This window comes from Sturnus vulgaris, chromosome 8, assembly GCF_052056855.1.
Source record: "Sturnus vulgaris isolate bStuVul1 chromosome 8, bStuVul1.hap1, whole genome shotgun sequence".
NCBI classification, from domain to species: Eukaryota; Metazoa; Chordata; class Aves; order Passeriformes; family Sturnidae; genus Sturnus; species Sturnus vulgaris.
The window spans coordinates 34,080,352-34,099,704 of NC_142250.1; the positions used below are offsets into that span (position 1 = coordinate 34,080,352).

The 19,353-nt window shown below is 42.2% G+C and overlaps 1 protein-coding gene across 1 annotated transcript in view; it reads left to right on the forward strand.

Moving 5' to 3' along the window:
* The window catches only part of HTRA1 (HtrA serine peptidase 1), a 32,059-nt gene extending 17,977 nt beyond the window's left edge, over positions 1 to 14,082 (forward strand). Inside the window, exons 4-9 of the mRNA XM_014886764.2 lie at positions 6,381 to 6,575; positions 7,854 to 7,886; positions 9,069 to 9,183; positions 9,407 to 9,464; positions 10,868 to 10,963; positions 13,359 to 14,082. Coding sequence (XP_014742250.1) covers positions 6,381 to 6,575; positions 7,854 to 7,886; positions 9,069 to 9,183; positions 9,407 to 9,464; positions 10,868 to 10,963; positions 13,359 to 13,527 — 666 coding nt within the window. The 3' untranslated portion in view covers positions 13,528 to 14,082. The remainder of the gene's footprint in view (positions 1 to 6,380; positions 6,576 to 7,853; positions 7,887 to 9,068; positions 9,184 to 9,406; positions 9,465 to 10,867; positions 10,964 to 13,358) is intronic.
* Positions 14,083 to 19,353: the final 5,271 nt, after the last annotated feature.

Genomic DNA, 19,353 nt, shown 5'->3' on the forward strand with positions numbered 1-19,353 from the left:
CATTTCCCTGATTAAATTCTCTCAGTGGAAAAACATCTTGCAGCCAGTGAGGAACAGAAACCTTGGAGTAGTTGTTCCAGTCCTAAAATGTGCTTGTTTCTAGAGTCTATAAAAGAGAGCAAGTGTTTCTCGTGTCTGTGGTGACACAGAGCAGTTTGCTGGAGTGTTGAAAGTAGGAAGTAAGATTGGAATCAATGTGGTAGCCATGAATCCAACCTAAGTACCCTTCCAAATGCAAGGAGGAGACCACATCACTAGAAAGGAACAGTGCAGTTGCAGACAATTTGGATACGAACATGCAAAATTTATAAGACTTCCCTAGAAAAAAATTGGATTTTGGCAGCATAGGCAGGGACTGGTGAAATAAATAAATCTGTCCTGCGTGGCACGTGTGATACTGCAGCGAGTGTGAAACCCATCAAAACTATTGCACAACACTCCAAAGGGAGCAGATGCTTTTTGCTGGCAGAGCTGGATTGTGGGATCCATCTCAAGGCAAATAACTACCTTGTTAAATCAGAATGTGTGATACAGCTGCTGGAAAATAAACACCAGCAGGGGGGGGAGGAAATCTCAGGGTCGTTTAATGAACAATGTCAGGGTTAACAGGGCGCAGAATTATAAAACAGCCCAACCCAAATGGAAACTGTAAGCCCAAAGTCGTGGAAGGTAGAGGTGGCTTTTGCCTGGAGACCCTTTTCAGCCCTGGAAATGGAGCTCTGTCCACAAAAAGGATGTCTGTGGTTTGGCACTGAAGGGAGGAGCACGGTGAATGGCTTCATTTTGAGGTGTTTCTTCTTTCTATGTGCTTAAACACCAGCCCTGAGCCACTGACTCTGAAATCACGCATGGAACACATGCCAGGTCCTGAAGATTTTTGTTCCTCAGTGTGGTCAGTTCCTGGTTCTTTATCCCAGACAGGATTTGGCATCTGCATGGTGCAGCAGCAGTGGGGTCGTGACCCATCTCTAATTTGTGGTGACTTTGCAGCCCTTCACCTGAAACCTTCATCTTAAGGTTTCTCCTGCATCTTATGAACAAACACTTAGTTTGACACTTTTAAATCAACAAGACCTTCTGCCCTCGTTCCCCTGGTGGTTTCCTGAGGCAATGAGTGGCTGTATCTTTGTGGTCAGAGGGGATTTGCTTTTTCCCCCCCCCATGTGCATACAAACTGAAGGAGGCAGGAAAGCAAACTTCCCTGTTTATGCATCAATATTTTAATAGCCCACATTTTGAAAAAACAAACTACTTGGGCACCAGATGTAAGTGGCTTTTCTAAAATGCTATTTCACTTTGAAATCTGTCCCTGGGTAATATGTTGCTTCCTCTGGAGAGCCTGAGGAAGCCCACATATTGCTTCCAGAAGTCTTCAGGACCCGTAGAAATGAAATAGCTTGTAAAAAGCTTGGATCTTAACTCCTGTTTTTTCATCGATTTAGGCAGCAGTGGTTTCCTGCCATCATCAGCTTCTAGTAGCCCTCACTGGGGACAATGTGCTCCTCCAGCTTCCCATGCAGCAAAATACTCATAACTCCGGGATAGGTCTGCCAACATTAGCATTTGTTTAATTACTTATTTTATTTTATTTTATTGTAATTTCATTTGCATTTTATTTTTAAGGGAGAATAGCAATATCTTGCCAGACAATTGAAAACCTGGTGACATATCAAAACAACATTTCATCCTTTTTTTTTTTTTTGCCTGCAAGCTTCCCATGCTCCATATTTAGATAAGGAGACTCAGTTTTGCTTTTCTAACTATAGATGAAATACTTTTGGAGGCTTGTAATGTGTTCAGCCTGGGTTTTTTGTTTTCTTTGGCTCTCTGTCAAGCAGTTTCTAGATTGTAGATGATATTCTATATTTTTACATGCTCATGACTGGTGTTTTTATTTTGCTGTAACGTATTCTGGAAGTTGAACAGTTTCATTAGTCAGAACAGAAATGTAATTCCCAGGACAGTTCCATGTTTTGCCAGAGTTACACTTACAGCTGAATTAGTGCTCCATACCAGCATTTCTGCCTTTCCCACCTAAAAATAAAAAGCTTGAAGGAGATCTGTTGCTGGTTAACACAAATTGAACTCAGAACTTTTGTCTCCTCTTCATCCGTTTATTGAACTGCAAAGTGCTTCCTGCAAATTCCTGACTTTCCATCCACAAATGAAGGGGATTACAGAACAGAGGAGGGATTTACTTGCTTTCTGTGCCAGCATAGAGACACATTCACTTATTTCATGGGTGAAAAGGTTCAAGCCAAAACACCTCCTGCTTATGGCTGTCTGTGCCTTGGTTTCCATTTCCCTGTGGCAGTGGCTGTGCCTGGTGGTGGTTTTGTTCTTCCTCCTCTTTTAGGAGGAGGATTTCACTTATTTTACCTGACTTAAGCTATGCTGTTAAAGGACACCAGGTGAACATCTGTGCTGGCCCTGCCGGGGCTGCACCTTGAATCCTGTGTGCAGTTCTGGGTCCTTCGTGACAAGAAAAACACTTGAGGGGCTGGAGGGTGTCCAGGGAAGGGAATGGAGCTGGGAAGGGGCTGGAGAATTCCCGAGTTAGCTGGAAAGGGGCTCAGCCTGGAGAAAAGGAGGCTCAGGGTGGATACTGGGACAAATTTCTCCATAGAAGGGCATTGGAATCCCCATCCCTGGAGGGATTTAAAAGCCATGTGGATGCAGCACTTGGGGACATTGGCAGTGCTGGGTTAGTGGTTGGACTTGATAATTTCAGAGGTCTTTTCCAGCCTAAATGATTCCATGTTTCTCTGAGCCCTTCTGGCTGTTGATGCTGATCTCTACCTCTCCTCCTCTCTCATGCCACAATAGCTGTGTCCTATTGTTGGATGGAGCCATTTCTTGTGGTGGTGTGCAGCCCTCCATGTCGTGGGAGTTGTGTTTACCCAGGGTTTGAGTCAAATCCCTATATAAAAATGTCTGAAGCCCTTTGGGATGGGATAGGCTTAAAATATTAACCCTAATTAATGGCTCCTTCTCTGGGTGGGTGTAAACAGTGAGTCATGTGCCACTTAGGGGTTTGCATGTTTAGTCCTATTTCTGTGTGCTTGCCTGCAGATTTGTTTTATTGAATAAACATGGATCCAGCAGAGCCCCAAGGCTTCATCAAAGGAAGAGTTAGAAGAGACAGGGGTAGAAAAGATATTATATGTTGCCCAAGGCTGTGCAGTGAGTCACTGGGAGAGCTGGGTTTGGGTGCTGGGTGTTCCTGGCTCCCTGCTGGATGTGCTGCAAGGCATGGTCCTTTGCCTGGCACTTTTAATTAACTGCTGTGGCATATCTGTAGTTAAAACAGGAGAATCACGAGTTGGAGTGGTGCTTATGTCATCCTGAAGGCCATCAGACATGATGTAAAAATTGAAGAATGCACATTTATTAAGTATAGTTATTAAGGGCTCTAAACTGACACTCACTTTACCAGGATTCCATAAATTCCTCGGGATGAGCTTGCAGGGGAAGGGTGTGAGGGCACAGAGAGTGTTCAGACACCATCCTGGTTACAGCACTGCCAAAGTGCCTGCCTGGCACTGCCAGGGCTCCCCTTGGGGGCTGCAGAAGGGAGTTTTCCCCCTCCATCACGGGATTTTGATAGGTTTTATACTGGTTTCATTTCAAAACCACGTGTACAATGTAAATAAATACTTGGGTTTGTTTTGGTTATTTTAATAACGGAAAATTTAATACTGAGTGTGGCAGCTGTTTTAGAGAGAACCTCCCAAATTTAAAGCTATGACAACACATACATTCATCATAACCAATTCTTCATGGCATTGTTTTGTAGGGGCACTAATATATTTCCATGCAGTGCTGTCAGTGTGTCAGTTCTGCCTCACACCATGAAGTCACAAGGCGTAGAGGACATGTTTTCATAGCATGTGCAGGACAAGGTTTTTGCAATGGATTTTTGTTTCTAGCAAGGGAAAGGTTAGCCAGACTTTCCAGAAGGCGTGTTGAATCACAGGGGTGACCTGCAGCCAATCCATACAGCATCAGAGTTTGAACTGACGCCTGGCTAGTATAGGCACAGCCCTGAAAGCTCAGCACAATCAGAATTGTGTTAGTCACAGATTGTTCCTGTACTTTCTCTCTGCTGCCAGATGCAATTTTGGCTTTGTGACTGTTGTTACAACTCTGGAACTTTGTATAAATCTTTTAACTTTGTACACCAGTCTTTTTTTTTTCTGTATTCTGTTTTCTTTTGCTTGTGTATATTTCATTTGCTGATAAATATCCTCTTTCTCTGCAGAGTATCCCTGTTCAGTTCACTGAGATACAAACAAAAGCCACTTTTTTTCTTCTGTGTGGTATTTTTTTTTTTTTTTAAGAAGGAAAGCAGTGCCAAAAAAAGATGCTGGTTTTGAGCAATGACAGCTTGCAAACACGTGCTACGTAAGCTCAATAGCATCTGGTGAGAGGAGGAAGGGCCAGGGTGCTCCCTGTGTCCAAACAATACCCATATGGGGCTGTTTGTGCTGCACACAGCACAGCTCAGCACCACTGCCTGCCTCCCCTGTCCTGGGACTGCCCTGGGATGCTGCTGCTGATAAGGGCTTATTTTATCATTATTATTAATTAATAGGGCATTGCTGGTTGTGATAACTTCCCTCTGAAAAGTAACTGGACATGGAAATGCTTTCTCCTTTCTGTGCTGCCTCTTCTGTTGCTCTTCCAGCTCACTCTGTTGAACAAAAAGTTGGTTTAATTATTTTCTTGCTCTCTGGAGACTGAAAGATGAGTTTCCATCTTACTCTGTTTGGGAGCTGGCAATGAATTTTATTGAAACAATCTGCTCATCTGAGTAAAACTTCCCTGGTGGGATTGTAACAAAGCTGGATAAGGGATACACAAAGCCAGCCTTGTTAAACATTAAAATCATAACTTCTGCAGCAGTATATAGTGATAACTGATGGCATTATTTTTTTTTGCTTTCTACTCTGCAGGCATTGTCTGTCTCTTAGGATATTTGAAATAAACTGTAGGTGAAAAATACAAAGTGATGGGAATTTGGGTTAGCTTATAATACTGAATTTTTGTCCGTATGGATGACTTATTGAGTCAGGCCTTCAAACTGTTGGTAACAAAACCCCTTAGGAGGCAGCAGTGGGTTTCCAAATTAAACATGAAATATTTTCCCTTTTTGCCAAAACTTAAAATTTTGAAGTAGGTCAAGCTTGGAGGAAAGCTAAGTTCAAGTTAGCATTGCCAAGCAAAAGATAAATGCCTCCAGAATTCTGTTTTGATTTTTGGGTTCAGTAACCTAATCCTCCAAATCCTTAAGTCTAAACCTGTATTTATACGTGTCCAGGTTCATTGATGTTAATAGAAATAGTCTAATGGCATGATTAAATACATGGCTAAATTACCTGGGGAGGGTCAGGATCATTTAGACAACAGATAAAACAAAAATATTTAAAAACATGTCACGTTACTGTAAGTGTAGAGATTGACTTTTAAAAGTGTGAAGAAAGGGAGAAATGACACTCAATGTGTATTGTACAGGCAGGTAATGAATAAACAAAAGGTTTTTTTTGAAGTATGATCTGTTTCAGAACATCCTTGATTCATTGGCAAGAGTGTGTGGATCCAACCTTCCCTGCTTTTTTTATTTTTAATTGCTGTACCACAGTGTTTGCTGGATTTTAAGAATGTTTTAGTGGGAATGTCTTCAACTATGTGATATTAAATATGTTTAGAGATAAGATCTTGAAAGGAAAGTATAATGGTATCCTCTACTGTCATAACAGAAAAATCACATCAGGTCTTTAAATCCTAATATCTTCAGAGGAAGACATCACTGTGTGTAGGAGGCAATATAATTATTTAGAAAAGATACTTCATTAAAGGAAAGTAAGATGAAGCATTAGCTGGTGTCTTGTGAGAATATAAAATGCTTTTAACTGTACACATGCATGTTTAAAACTCTTGGGCTGTTGCTTTCATGATTCTTTAGTGTTCACTCTCAAACAATATCATATTTTTACTTCAGCAGCTGTTGGCTAATTATTTCAAGAAGTGTTGGAAGTGGCTCATTTCTAGTATCATCAGATGTTTGCTTTGTACAGCAGAGCATAAATATTCCTTTGGTCTTTCAGTTCTTCTTGGTTTAATGGGTACCTGTTGTGGAAAAAGTTCTCTAGTGTAAAGAGCCCACAGTGCAGTGCAGAAGCTCACTGGGATGTTTCTGTACCAACCCACACAAAACACTCAAAGAAAACAGAACAAGCAAAACCCCTGAGGGATAAAAGCCTCTCTTTTCCTCTGCCCTGTGAATGTATTCATCCCTCCGTAACATTTGTTCTGCCAGCGGAGCAGCGTCTTAACATTTAAATTTTCTTCTTTTTTTTCTGTTTTGTTTTTATTTGCAGGGAAAATTGCCAGTTCTTCTGCTAGGCCAGTCTGCAGACCTGAGGCCAGGGGAGTTTGTGGTGGCCATTGGGAGCCCCTTTTCCCTGCAGAACACGGTGACCACGGGCATTGTCAGCACCACGCAGCGCGGGGGCAAGGAGCTGGGGCTCCGCAACTCCGACATGGACTACATCCAGACGGATGCCATCATCAATGTGCGTGCCCTCAGCTCTGCCTTCAGCCCTTGCTTTTCTCTGTTACAGCCGTGGGAGCTTTGCACCACTTAATTCTTGCTTTGTCTCGGTCTCTTCTGCCTTCGCTCAGAGCCGGGATTAACAAAAACACGATGGAAACAGATTTTCTGGTGTTCGGGTTTGGTTGTTTATTAAATCTTATCAAAAGTACAGAGAGTTCTGCAGCACTTCTAGCTACCTGCTAGAAGTGAGGAAAATGGAGCAAGATCCAGCTGCTACAAGGTCTATTAAAGCTAAACAGTCCAACAGAGAATTAACACCTGTATTATTTATACTTTTAACCTAATAAGTAGATTCCCATGACCCTCAGTGTGACATTGACTGACCAACAAGAAACTACTGCCTGAAACCATGAAGAAGAAGGAAGATGAACACCCAAAAAGACAACAACCAAAATCCTCTATATTGTCCCATACCTATTACTATATTATAAAAATTTATTTATCCTTCACCATGTGAAATCACACACTTCTATTTCACCACACACTCAAATTTGGAAGTCTTCTCCAAGGCCTCAGATCAAAAGCAGTGTTTTCTAGGGTGTCAGTGCCAGAAAGCACAGAAAGCTCAAAAACCCCAGGTTTCTGGAATCCAACATTCTCCATCAGATCCTCTGAAAATTCCTCCTGTGATGCCCTTCTTAGGAGCAGGGAGCATTTCTATTTCTCTCTGTGTAAATCTGGACATCTGCACTGCAGCAGCACTTGGTTGTTACTTAGAAACCCCCCAAGGAACCACACAAGGCACAATATCTGCCTTCACTTCAAAATCCTTGCAGATTGCAAGGGAGGAGGCAATATTCTCTGGCAAACAAACATCTTTTTGAAATCCATCTTGTTTTCTGAACAAGAAGCCAAGCTTAGTTTAAGGATTCAAGTTTGTTTCTGCATTAAGGCAAAACAATAGTTTTTGTACTTCAAATCTTGGCCTCGTAAGAAATCTTCACTAACAGCTCCCAGAACTGTCCTCAAATCTTCTCAGTTTATAGTGTGGCACTAAGAAAACAAAAGGAAAACCTTAGCTTTTTTAACTGACTCTGGCAGGAGAAGAAAAACTAAGTATTTGCAAAGCTCAACTAAAATGAGGTTTATGGGTTTGGCTGTTTAAGACTGTTCTATTGCATGTATTTAATAGACAATGGAAGCAGTACTACAGAAATATTTCAAGAATTTCTTTTATATTTTTCTTGCAACAAATTAAGAGGTAAATACTAAAATGTCTTCTTATGTTTATTTTCAGTATGGGAACTCTGGAGGACCCTTAGTAAATCTGGTAAGAGTTTCTCTTTAAGTTTGCTTAGTGTCGAGCTTTTTGTGTTTTAATAAAAAACAAAAAAAAAACAAAATACCCCGTCCAAACCAAGATAAAAGCAAACTCCCCCCTCCAGATATGTGATTTGGATATCTGTGATTGTGATATCTGGCTGACTACACAAAATTCACATGGTTCTTACTAATCAGTTGTCTGTGTTTATATTGGCTAAAGGCTACATTTGGATTTCAATATTTAGGATGTTTATGGTTTGCATAGTTCCAAACAAGTGTAATGTGTTTTTTTTGCTCAAGCCTTGCAAAAAGGGAAAAGCACATTTTACAGTGAGGTGTTTGCCCTTGTTTATCCTGCAGGTGGCAATTCTTTTCTTTTGCACACTGAAACTCAGCTAAATATTTCTGAAATGTATCTACCCTTTCATTTTGAATCACACCAAAAAAAATCCACATATTTTCAGGATATTAGGGTTTATTAGCCAATATTGTAGAATGAACTGAAGCAGGTTGCAGAACTGTGTGAGAGCTCTCAGGTCTCCTGGGGGTACGTGGGGTTGAATCCTCAGGAGGCATGGCACAGACTGAAACTCAGAACTACTCAGAGTTTCTGCCTTAGAGGAGATTTGGCAATTTTTTTTTCCCACCCAGTTCACAGCACACATTCAGTCACACTTAATCTTCACTATGAAAAATCCTGTAGTTGGACAGTTTTTGTCTGGGATGAACCAGAGAAAGAAACTGCTGAGGTTTTAAAAGAGATGACATCAGAGATGTTTCATCTAAAGCTCTTGGAGTTATATTGCCAGGAAAACTTTTGATTTTGGCAGACTGTATTTTTCTTTATGTTATTATGTAATAGTGGCTCGGGAGCAGTCAGTGCCATGCTTCATCTGGTGCTTGCTGAAATAAACACAGATTAGCTGCAGAATGTGTTGCTCATCTGCTGCAAACATGAGAATTGCCCAGTTTTTATCTCTTCTGCAGCAAGAGGAATAATCACTTTGATTTTCCAAAATTCCTAGTAGTGTTTTACTAATAGATTCAAAAAATTACACTTAAAACCTTTAGAAAATTGAAGGCCAGCAACAAAATGTGAATTTGTCTTAGTGACTGCTTGGAAGAAATGATCCATTTCTCTTTGAGTTGTTCCATATTTGCTAATAATGTTTTTTTTTAATTTCTCCAGGATGGTGAAGTCATTGGAATTAACACATTAAAAGTTACAGCAGGCATCTCGTTTGCTATCCCATCCGATAAAATAAAGAAGTTCCTAACTGAATCCCATGACAGACAAGCTAAAGGTACTGTGCTTCACTGCTTTGAAAGGGGAAAACAGGAAAATAACCTGGTCCAGGGGGTGGCATCACTGGCCATGGCAGGGGGCTGGAAATAGGTGCCCTTTAAGGTCCCTCCCAACCCAAAGCATTCTGTGATTCTGTGAAAACAGTGATAAACCAGAAACCAGCAGCCTGCGAGGCTCTTTCGGTCAGGGCAACTGATCACGACCCATTTTCCTTTTTGTAGGAAAAGCTGTGACCAAAAAGAAATACATTGGCATACGAATGATGTCCCTAACTCCCAGGTAAGTAACCCAGGTGTCTCCTCACCTTTCTGGAGCGTGGTCTCTGCATGCATTTGGAGCCAGCTGATGATGTGCAGCAGCGCCCGGGAGGTGTGAGGCAGCAGCGTGTGTCTGTGCCTGCTGCTGACAGCTGCAGCCAGTCCTTGCCACCTTCTCCTCTGCGTCTGCCACGTGGTGGGACTCTCCTCTAGCCTCTCCTGTGAGCTAGTTCTTAAACAACTCCTGGCTTTTTCTTCTCCTTAATGCTTCAGAAGAGAATAGCTGGTGGCTGTGACTTTGTCCTGGGGTTATATCCATGTTGTTGTATGTTTTCATGGCTTACGTCAGCTACGTGCGTACTTCCATTTCTATAAAATTATTTTCATTAAACGATTCACTTAATGTCAAATGAAGCTTTTTGTGTGGACTTGCTTATTCATGCTCAGACTATAATAGACTCATGAGCAGGGAATGCCATGTCCTGTAAAAATAACCAGAGGTTTTCCCCTGTGCAGGATCCACAGATAGAACAAAACATTGAAACATGGGGTTGGGGTTTTTTAGGTGTTTGGGATTTCAGGAGGTGATTCTGTCCCTCTAATCTGCTCTGGGGAGACCCCAGCTGGAGTTCTGCACCCAGCTCTGGGGTCCCCAGCACAGGAAGGTCATGGACCTGTTGGAGCCAGTCTAGAGGAGACCCCAAAGATGACCAGAGGGGTTGAGCACCTCTCCCGTGAGGAAAAGCTGAGAGAATTGGGATTGTTCAGCCTGGAAAAGAGAAGCTTTGGGCTTGACCTAATTGTGACCCTCCAGTACCTGAAGGGAGCCTGCAAGAAAGATGGAGAGGGATTATTTACAAAGGGCCTGGAGTGACAGGACAAGGGGGAATGGCTTCAAACTGACAGAGTGGGTTTAGATGGGATATTATGGAAAAAATCTTCCCTGTGAGGGTGGGGAGGCCCTGGCACAGGGTGCCCAGAGAAGCTGTGGCTGCCCCTGGATCCCTGGAAGTGTCCAAGGCCTGGTTGGACATTGGGGTTTGGAGCAACCTGGGACAGTGGAAGGTGTCCCTGCTATGGCAGGGGTGGGAACTGGATGGGATCCCTTCCAACCCAAACCATTCTGTGTTTCTATGATCTGCTAGTTCTAAAGCTTTGAAAGGTTTTAAAACTCAGAGTGTATATATCTATTGAAATTATTGCCTTAACCAGAAATAGACATTCAAAAGCTGCATGCATGCAAAAAGTATAATAATTCCTGAAATATACATCTAAGGGTTAAAATGAATGCTGAAGTGACATTAGCAATGTGTGCAAAACACCTCAGCCAGCTCATGGTTATTAAGTGACTTCAGTAAAATGCGTGGGGGGTTTTTTTCCTGTCTTGACAAAATATTTTTTTTTTGCTATTTCTTCATTTTTCAGCAAAGCTAGAGAGCTGAAGGATCGCCATAAAGACTTCCCTGATGTTGTCTCTGGGGCCTATGTCATTGAAGTTATTCCAGAAACACCAGCTGAAGCGTAGGTTGAAGTACTTTTTTCTCAAAACCACTGCCACTGACTTAAGGGGGTAAAGACTGGAGACTCTTCCCTGCCTAACTGGCTTTCTTCATTATGCTAAATTAACAAGGTTATGACCATCTGATTGCTATTAGGTTGTCTGCTGGAAATGGGTTTGTGGTTTCAGTCTGGTCCCTGATGGGCAATATTGTAACTCTATCAGGGTATTGCAGGGAAGCCCTGTCAGCCTTCCAGGCCCAAAGGCAGAGATTCAGGGGGTGTGAAAGCTCCTTTCTCCTTTTTCTCAGCAACTGCTTCCAAGGCATCTGTTGTACCAATGCCAGTGCTGAATAAAGACTTTTGTTCCTGCACACTCGCCATGGCCCTGCTGGTCACTCTGCAGGAGAGCTTTGGGTCCACCTTGGAAGAAATGTCCAGCTCAGCACTGGCCAAACCCACCAGATTCCCTGGCACACCTTGGGGCTGAAACCCTCTCTTGGCAGCAGGCACTCTTCCATGGGAGAGCTTTGTCAGCAGTCACATTACTGGAAGAGCTTTTGGGTTTGGACAACTGAAATTTTTTTTCTTATTAGTCAGTATTTGCTCAGAAACTGCCCTGCTGGCTGGTGCCATGTCTGGCTGAAGCCTGGCAGCTGGGCTGTGGTCACTGGCACTGGTCTGGCTGGCTTTTGCTGGAGACACTTTCCTCTTGGGGTTTGCTTGATAGGAAACTGCTCAGTAATCCAGGCCAGGAAATGGGAAACCTTATTCATTTTCTGAAACTAGCTATCATTTAAGAGAGGAGCAAATCTCTGTGGCAGCAAAGAGGCTTATTTGGCACCAAAGGCATGTAGGCAGAAAGCTGCTTGGGGCAGGCATGCATTACCTCTCAGGAAGACTGCAGGGGTGGTTGGATGATCTCTTTTTGGCAGTTTGGGTGTGAGATAAACAGTGATAGCTGTCCAGTGTGCTCTCTGAACTGCTGCTGTGTTTGTAGATGATCCTTGTTGGCAGTGCTGGTCTGACAAAACACTGGTGAGTGCCTGTAATGTGAAGGAATGTGTAGGAATGATTTGGCTGCTTCAGTGTGGGGCTGGAATTGCTGCCTTGGTGTTCAGGTTCAGCCTGAAGCTGCAGAAAAGTCATTTTAGGAATGTGGGCAATAGCAGAGAGTGAGAGAGGGACTTTAGAGAGGGAGAAGAAATGTGAGGCACCTTCTAATTTAGGCAGACCCAAATCAAGGTGCTCCATCCAAAGGCTGGCCTGGCAGTTAAAATGCAGCCCATGTTGGCTCTCCCCCCACTCCCAGTCCCCTTGCCCACAGGTTCCCTTCTTCTGCTGATCTCTCCAGCACATGCTGTGTGGATGTGCTGGTGGGGCACTGGAGCAGAGCTGGGGTGACCCATCCTGGCTCTGAGTCACATGGAGAGGCTGCATGAAAAACCATGCAATGACTTCCTCCACGAACGTGTTTTGAGCCATGCTTTCTGTAGGAGACCAGATTTGTGCAAACGTTGGCCAAGGGCATCCTGCCTGCAGGAGACACTCGTGTCAGGCGCCTTCTGTGGGTGGAAGAGGCCGATGAGTGGTCTGTGGTTTTGTGAAGGATTATGCTTGTGAAGGGTTGAATCATGTCTGATCTGTCTTGGTTAATTTTTCCATGACTTGGAGCCAGATCGTTGTGCAAGACTGGGCAAGATGTTGTGGTCTGTGGCATCCCTCACCAGCCATTGCTGGGTGCTGGCAGCAGCTCCAGCCAGCCTGGGGACAGACACGGCCCTGGGTCTGCCCCATCTTGCTTTGAGTTAGGAAGGTTCAGATTTTGAGATCAGAAAAAGGGATTTTGGCTGCTATGGGAGGCAGAGGAAGGACACACTTGATTTTTGGTGACCAGACTAGATAGCTACATGTGTTATTCTGCTCAGGTCTAAAGCATTCACGGGTGGGTGAAGTGGCTGCCGGTAAGCTCTGTATGGAGAACAGGGACTGAAATTCCTCATTAGCACACAGTGCCACTCAGGTTGCTTCTCTATGTATTCAGGAAAAAATAAAAACTTTGGAAATCTCCTCTCTAAAATGAATCTGCTTTGTTGCAATTATTTTAGAAGGCAGATTCAACACCTAGGATCTTTATTGCAAAATTAATTGCTATTTGCAATAGTGAATTCCTTTGAAGACAGTGAAATATGGGATTCATCAAACTTGCACATCCATCAGATCCTGAGATTTCTGCACTTTATTGTAATCTTCACTGCTTCATAAATCCTGATTGCTTTTCTCATTCCTGCCATGTCTGCACAACCGCTGTTGGGTGGGAAATAGAAACAACCCAGCAACCTTTTCTTGTTTTTTTTTCCCCTCCCTAAAAATAAAACTGCAATTATAACAATAACACGTTGCTGCTTTGTATTTTCAGTGGTGGCCTGAAGGACAACGATGTGATTATAAGCATCAATGGACAGTCGATAAGCTCAGCCAGTGATGTCAGTGACATTATTAAAAAGGACAGTACATTGCACATGGTTGTGCGCAGGGGCAACGAAGATGTTATGTTAACAGTAGTTCCCGAAGAAATCGATCCCTAACCAGAAACATGAGCTGGATTTCATGTTTTCTTTTAACAGCAATGGACTGCTTATATTCTCTCTGTGCTGGTACAGGAAACGTTAGACTTCTGACCAACATTCTGCTTCTTCAGTGGATTAGTATTGGCCAACAGAGTAACTTCTACTAGGTTTAAGGTGCAGAATCAGTGTAATTTCACATACTCCAGATGATAATTTTTTTCCTTCTGTATTATGTATGCAATGTATTCTCTACTGGCTTTTACATCCCCCGCTTAACGAATCAATGTTTGCTGGCCTGTGTTGAGTAGATTTCCCGTCATTTCCGCTAAGACTTAAAAACAAAACAAAACCCACGCACACAATGTGTGTTGTGGCATTCAGGTATTTATAGGTTAGCTGTGTTTTAACTGGAAATGCCATTGTAAAGGAGTAGTCGGCTTAAAACACAATTGGGAAATAAAGTTTGGTTTATAAATACAAAAGGAATCCCAACCCAAATAACCTCCCGAGGATCCCGTGCAGGACTTTAATACTATGATATTTTCCTAGTGTTATTAAAAGAATTCAACAGTACTTCTTGTGAGTGACTCATTTTGCTTCCCCTTGTGGAGTGGTTTTCTTTAAATGGGACATCTGCTTGGGAGGATGTCCTGGTGGTCTCCTTTTAATCATCATTTAATCATGTGACTTATTTTTCAGTATGTGCCTTGTATCTGTGCTTTTGTTCATCAGTTCTCAGCAAGGCTGGGTTGAATTTGTCTCTTTGCCTATATCTTCCAGATGTTAATGCATTTTCCTTACTGTTTTAATTACAACTTCACCAATGCCTGGAATCTGTTTGCCCGCTGTAGAAACTGCCACATGGTGGATCACAGATCCCACACCATTCTGGTTCAGACATCAGGATGTCTGTAACCATTTAGACCTGGCTTTAAGCTCTTTGAAACAGGCCTTGTTTATCCAAATCTGGAGTGCTGGTGTGTGCATGGACCTGGTTTTGACTCTGAGATATTGGGCATTAATCTTTATACTTATGTTTATTGATGCCCCTGAAGTTTGGGGGTGGTGAGTGGGTCGGTCTTGCTGTGAAGGAGAACAGTCAACTACACTTAATTACAAGTTAATTACTCATTGGGTAAACAATAGGCTAAGCAGCCTTCTCTTTCCTCTGTGGAAACATGCATTTCAGAGAATAAATCCAAGGGCTGTAGACAAGTTTTGGTGACTGTCATTCCTAAACAGGCTCTTTTAGAAAAAGAATGTTTTAGTAAACCTCTCCAGCTGGGTAGCTGGCAGTTCACGATTTTGAAAGGAAGGGCTGTATTTCACCCAAATGCAGCAATAAATCCTCTAGAGCTGGATTCCTGACAGTGCTCCTTCTCCTCCCAGCTGCATTTCAGTTCTGTTTCAGTTTATCCCGACTTGAGGAGCCTCTGTTTCCTCTACTGCCAGTGCTTGCCCTTACTCACCTGTAAATTTACACATTAATTAGCATGAATTAATTGCAGTGTGCCTTGCAGTGCAGCATTGACTCCTGACAGGATGGAACTCCTCATTACCAGCTTGTGCCACGGCTGTGCTAAATCACACATGTGAAAATCTGCCAAAACCCTGCAGTGCTACGCACTGACACTCTGCAATCCTTTCTGGCCCCAAAGAGTGATCTTGCAGAAATGTTTTGTAGCATCTTTGCACTGCAAATGCATCTTGCTGATGTTGATTAATGTTCCAGCTTCCTGTTGAAATGGTGTTATGTCTTGCAGCCCATTTGTGCCCTGTGAAGCAGAGTGGTGACATACAGCTCTAAGCAAAAATGAGTTTAAAAATCACCTGCCTTCTCTAGTACTCCACCGAACCCAACTAACAGAAATTAAACTAAAGCCCCAGAGCTAGGAAACTGTGTTTAAAACAGAAATTATTTTTCATCTGCCTTTTTATTTCAAAACAAGTGCTTGCACAATTTGCAGAGTTGATTGATTCTCTTTGTTCCTATTGCTTGTTGTTTTGGTCTCTTAATATGCAAACTCATTAATTTTCTTTGTGTGGGCATTAGGAAAGGAGCAAGTGAAATTCTGTAAATGGTTTTCCTGGGTCACAGGGATTAATGAAATATTTGACCAGAATTCTAGCCCTGAGCTCCATCCAGTGGGAATTGAGATGGTCTCATATTGCAGCCATATACTTTGAAAATGGTTTTCTGATTTAACTTTTCTTAATTTGTAATTAATTTCTGTGCAGTGGATATCAGTAACCACATGAATATCATATGGAAAATGTTTAGAATTTACTTTTCTGGTATCCAACCATGTAGCTACCCAGATGGTTTCTTACAATCAAAGTATTTTCTAAATGATTTTTAAGTATCTGAAGTAAGATTACTGATAAGCAGAGATGTGGAAGCAAAGTTTTTCCTTAATACAGTTAATTACCATGTATTTTTGATATATTACAGGGTTATAGATCTGGAATGGTTTCTATTCTTTGTTGCTTCAGCAGACAGTTCTTTCCAAAAGGCAATTGAAAATACTTTGTACAGAATGGCTTTGGCACAGCTTGTATAAATATCAGTTTCCTGGAAATTTTATGAAGTGTTGGATGCTATATCAGGGAAATTGGACTGGCTTGATTTTCTCTGGAACATCTGAAATGGAAACTGGAGTTGCTGTGTGTGATGCTGAGTAGATGGCTACGTGTGCTACATTTGGAGGTAGTTTCAAAATGCAGGTTCACATATTCCATATGGGAAAGGTCTTGAGCTGTAAAAAATGGTCATGACTAACAATTGTCTGGTTTCTGTGCCTTAGATGCCAAGAAGTAAAATCCTGTCATTTTATTGCCAGAGGATTTCTTTTTTTCTCTTCCCTCTCCTTACCTAGAACTGTTTTGTATTCACGTTAAGGTAGCTGAGAATATTTCTAAAACTACATCGTTCTAAATTATGGTGAGAGAGACGTTAGTAAGGCACGTTTAGATTATATACAGGTTCTTATTGCATGTCTTCATTACTGCAGAATTAACTGATTATATATTATATATTAAACTGATTAAAACTGCAGCTGCAAATACCCAGGAGAAACAGAAGTGATGAAGGTAGAAGTCACCAATTCAGAGTAGTGAATAACGAATGCAGTGAGAATTCAGTTCTATGTGATGGGAGGTCACTGTGTGAGTCCTTTTCCAGTCCCCTTAACCCCCAAACCCCATCTCTTGTGCAAGATGCTGGCGGGGAAGTCTGAGCTGGACACTCTGGCCCCAGGATTTCAGCCAGTTCAGCCTCTTTGTGCCGTTCCTCTGTAAATATGGAATAACTTGATCAGTTAAGGATTGTTTATTGCATAAAATCACTGCTAAAACCAGTGCATATGTAAATTGACTAATTGGGCAGAGAAAGTAGACAAACTACCAGAGCAGCTCACCAGTTTAATCCATCTGCATCTGCTGGGAAGTTTTCCTCCAATTTTCAGGGTTTTGTTTAGTAGTCATGGTACTGCAGCATCTGTCCCCATAAACTTTCTGAGGAAGTGTGTAATAATTAGCAACTGATTAGAAGGAAAGTGAGTCAGGGCTAAAGCATACGAGTCAAATTTACTTAATGTGGTAAAGAATTCACTTTAGGAGCTTGGAAATACTGCATAACACACTGGAGAAGAAAATTAAATATTTTTTTCTGGTCATTCCTTTTCTGTTCATTGTTTATGCAGAGGCCACAGTGATTTTCAGAAAGTTTGCCATGTGGATATTTGAGGGAGATGGACTGTGTTAACAACAGTGAAGTGTAATCTTCCTTAATGGTGCAGGTCACACCTCCAGAGAGGAAAATACATTTGTGAGGTGCTGTTGATTGAAAAAGCTGTGATTTAGGCTGTGTCCATGCAGTGACTGTAGGATTTGTTGTGTCTACTTGGACAATCCCTTTCCCAAAGTCCCTGGAAGCTAAGAGAGAAGCAGCAGCTTTTGAGTCTGACCCTACAGCTGCAGTCCTCCAGGAAAAATGGTTTTTTTTCATAGAATCAGAATGACCTGAGTTGGAAGGGACCTCAAAGACCATTTAGTCCCACGGGCAGGGACAACTTCCACTATCCCGGGCTGCTCCAAGCCCTGTCCAACCTGGCCTTGGACACTTCCAGGGATGCAGGGGCAGCCACAGCTGCTCTGGACAAGATGTTCATAAGGACCTGTGGACAGGTCAGTCCACGAGAGGGCGAATTGAAGCTAAAAATTCATCCCCAAGCTCTGTGGAAGCTGTGTCTGGACATGTCACCGTGATTTGGGGCACTATGTGTGGCTGTGCTGAGGGGGAGGAGGAGGGAGGTGCAGAGGGAAAAGCGAATGTCCATGGAAGTCTGAACTTAGTGCCTGCTCAGAAAGAAGTGCTGAAAGCTGCTCTCATAAAAGTTGATTCCAATATTCCAAGGAACTGGGCAGTTCTGGCAAGGAAAAAGTAGATTTTGTCTGCATCTCATCTCCAGTAAGTTCTTGTGTCTGGCAAGGAAGGAGAGTCGACTGTCTGATTTGGAAAACTAGAATGTTTCAGCATGCTGTGACTGTTTTAAAAATCTTTGCACTTGTAAGAAAAAGAAATCAACCCACCAACTTGCAAATCAACCAGAAACAGGCAAATATAACAGAAAAGGAGCTGTAGCTGCCACTCTCTGGTAAAAAACAAATTATAATAAAACCCAACTGTATTAACAGAAGAATAAATGCACATTTCCTCACATCTCAATCAACGTTTGATTTGGAGGTCGGGATCTTGAAAGGAAACATTTCTTTTGAAGAGGAGCTGGCAAAAGAATGCTTCACTTCACCAGTGTGGTTAGGGGGAGATGAATATTTTATTGATGTAACAGAGAAGGGTTTACAACCATGAAAATGTTACATTGGCATAAACAGCTGTGTAAAGGATAATCACATACTGAAGCTGTGACATGCATCTTGGTTCTGGTTTGAAGTGTAATAGTTTTGCTTTTATTTATACTCAGCTAAAGGGTTTTAATGTTTGTTTGTTTAATGAAAAAGCACTTCCACAGAGAAGGCAGGGCTGTGCAAAAGGAAAAGCTCCCCTGGGGTCAGCTCCAGCCTGTGCAGTGAGGGACACTGCAAACCTTTTCACTCCTGCAAAGGGCTTCCTCTGCTCAACTTGCTTTATTGCCTGAAGAACAGGCAGTTTTCTTTCTCTTAAATTAAAAGCCAAAGGTTTCTGCTCAACACTGTCTCTGCCCACAGATGTTCACAGTGCCATTTGCTTTGTTACACAAACACTGAGCACTGCAGCCTCATTCTTGTCACAACGCCTCTGAAGACAGAGGACAATTGTCCTCAGTGATTGTTTTATTCTCTTTCTATCTCAGGTCACATTTTCTATCCTTGTCGTCATTACTGGACACATTTTTTTAGTCGGTCCAGATTCTTTTTGAGGTGCCCAGCCTGGCCACAGGGCATCACTTGCAGCCGTATGGAGTGAGTAAAGCTGCACCTTCTAAACACTCAGGAGATACAGCAGTTCTGTAACTAGCATGGAGTGATGTTATATCAGATTATATTCAAATTTTTTTAGCTCTGGTTTCAGTCTGGGAGAGTTTGAAATTGCAACCTGAAAATTGACTAAGACATCATGTACTTTCTCATCATCACTGAAGTGCTTCAGACTTGCTTATTGACAAGTGATAGAAGCTTTATTCCCAAAATTGAAAGGGTTGATTATTTCATCTACCTCAATCCAGATGTCATCATATCCAGGTGTTACTACAGGGAAATCTCTACCTAAATTCAATATAACTTTAATGTGACTATAACATGCTATTAACCACTTATTTTACGTAATTGTAAATCCTACTATTTAGA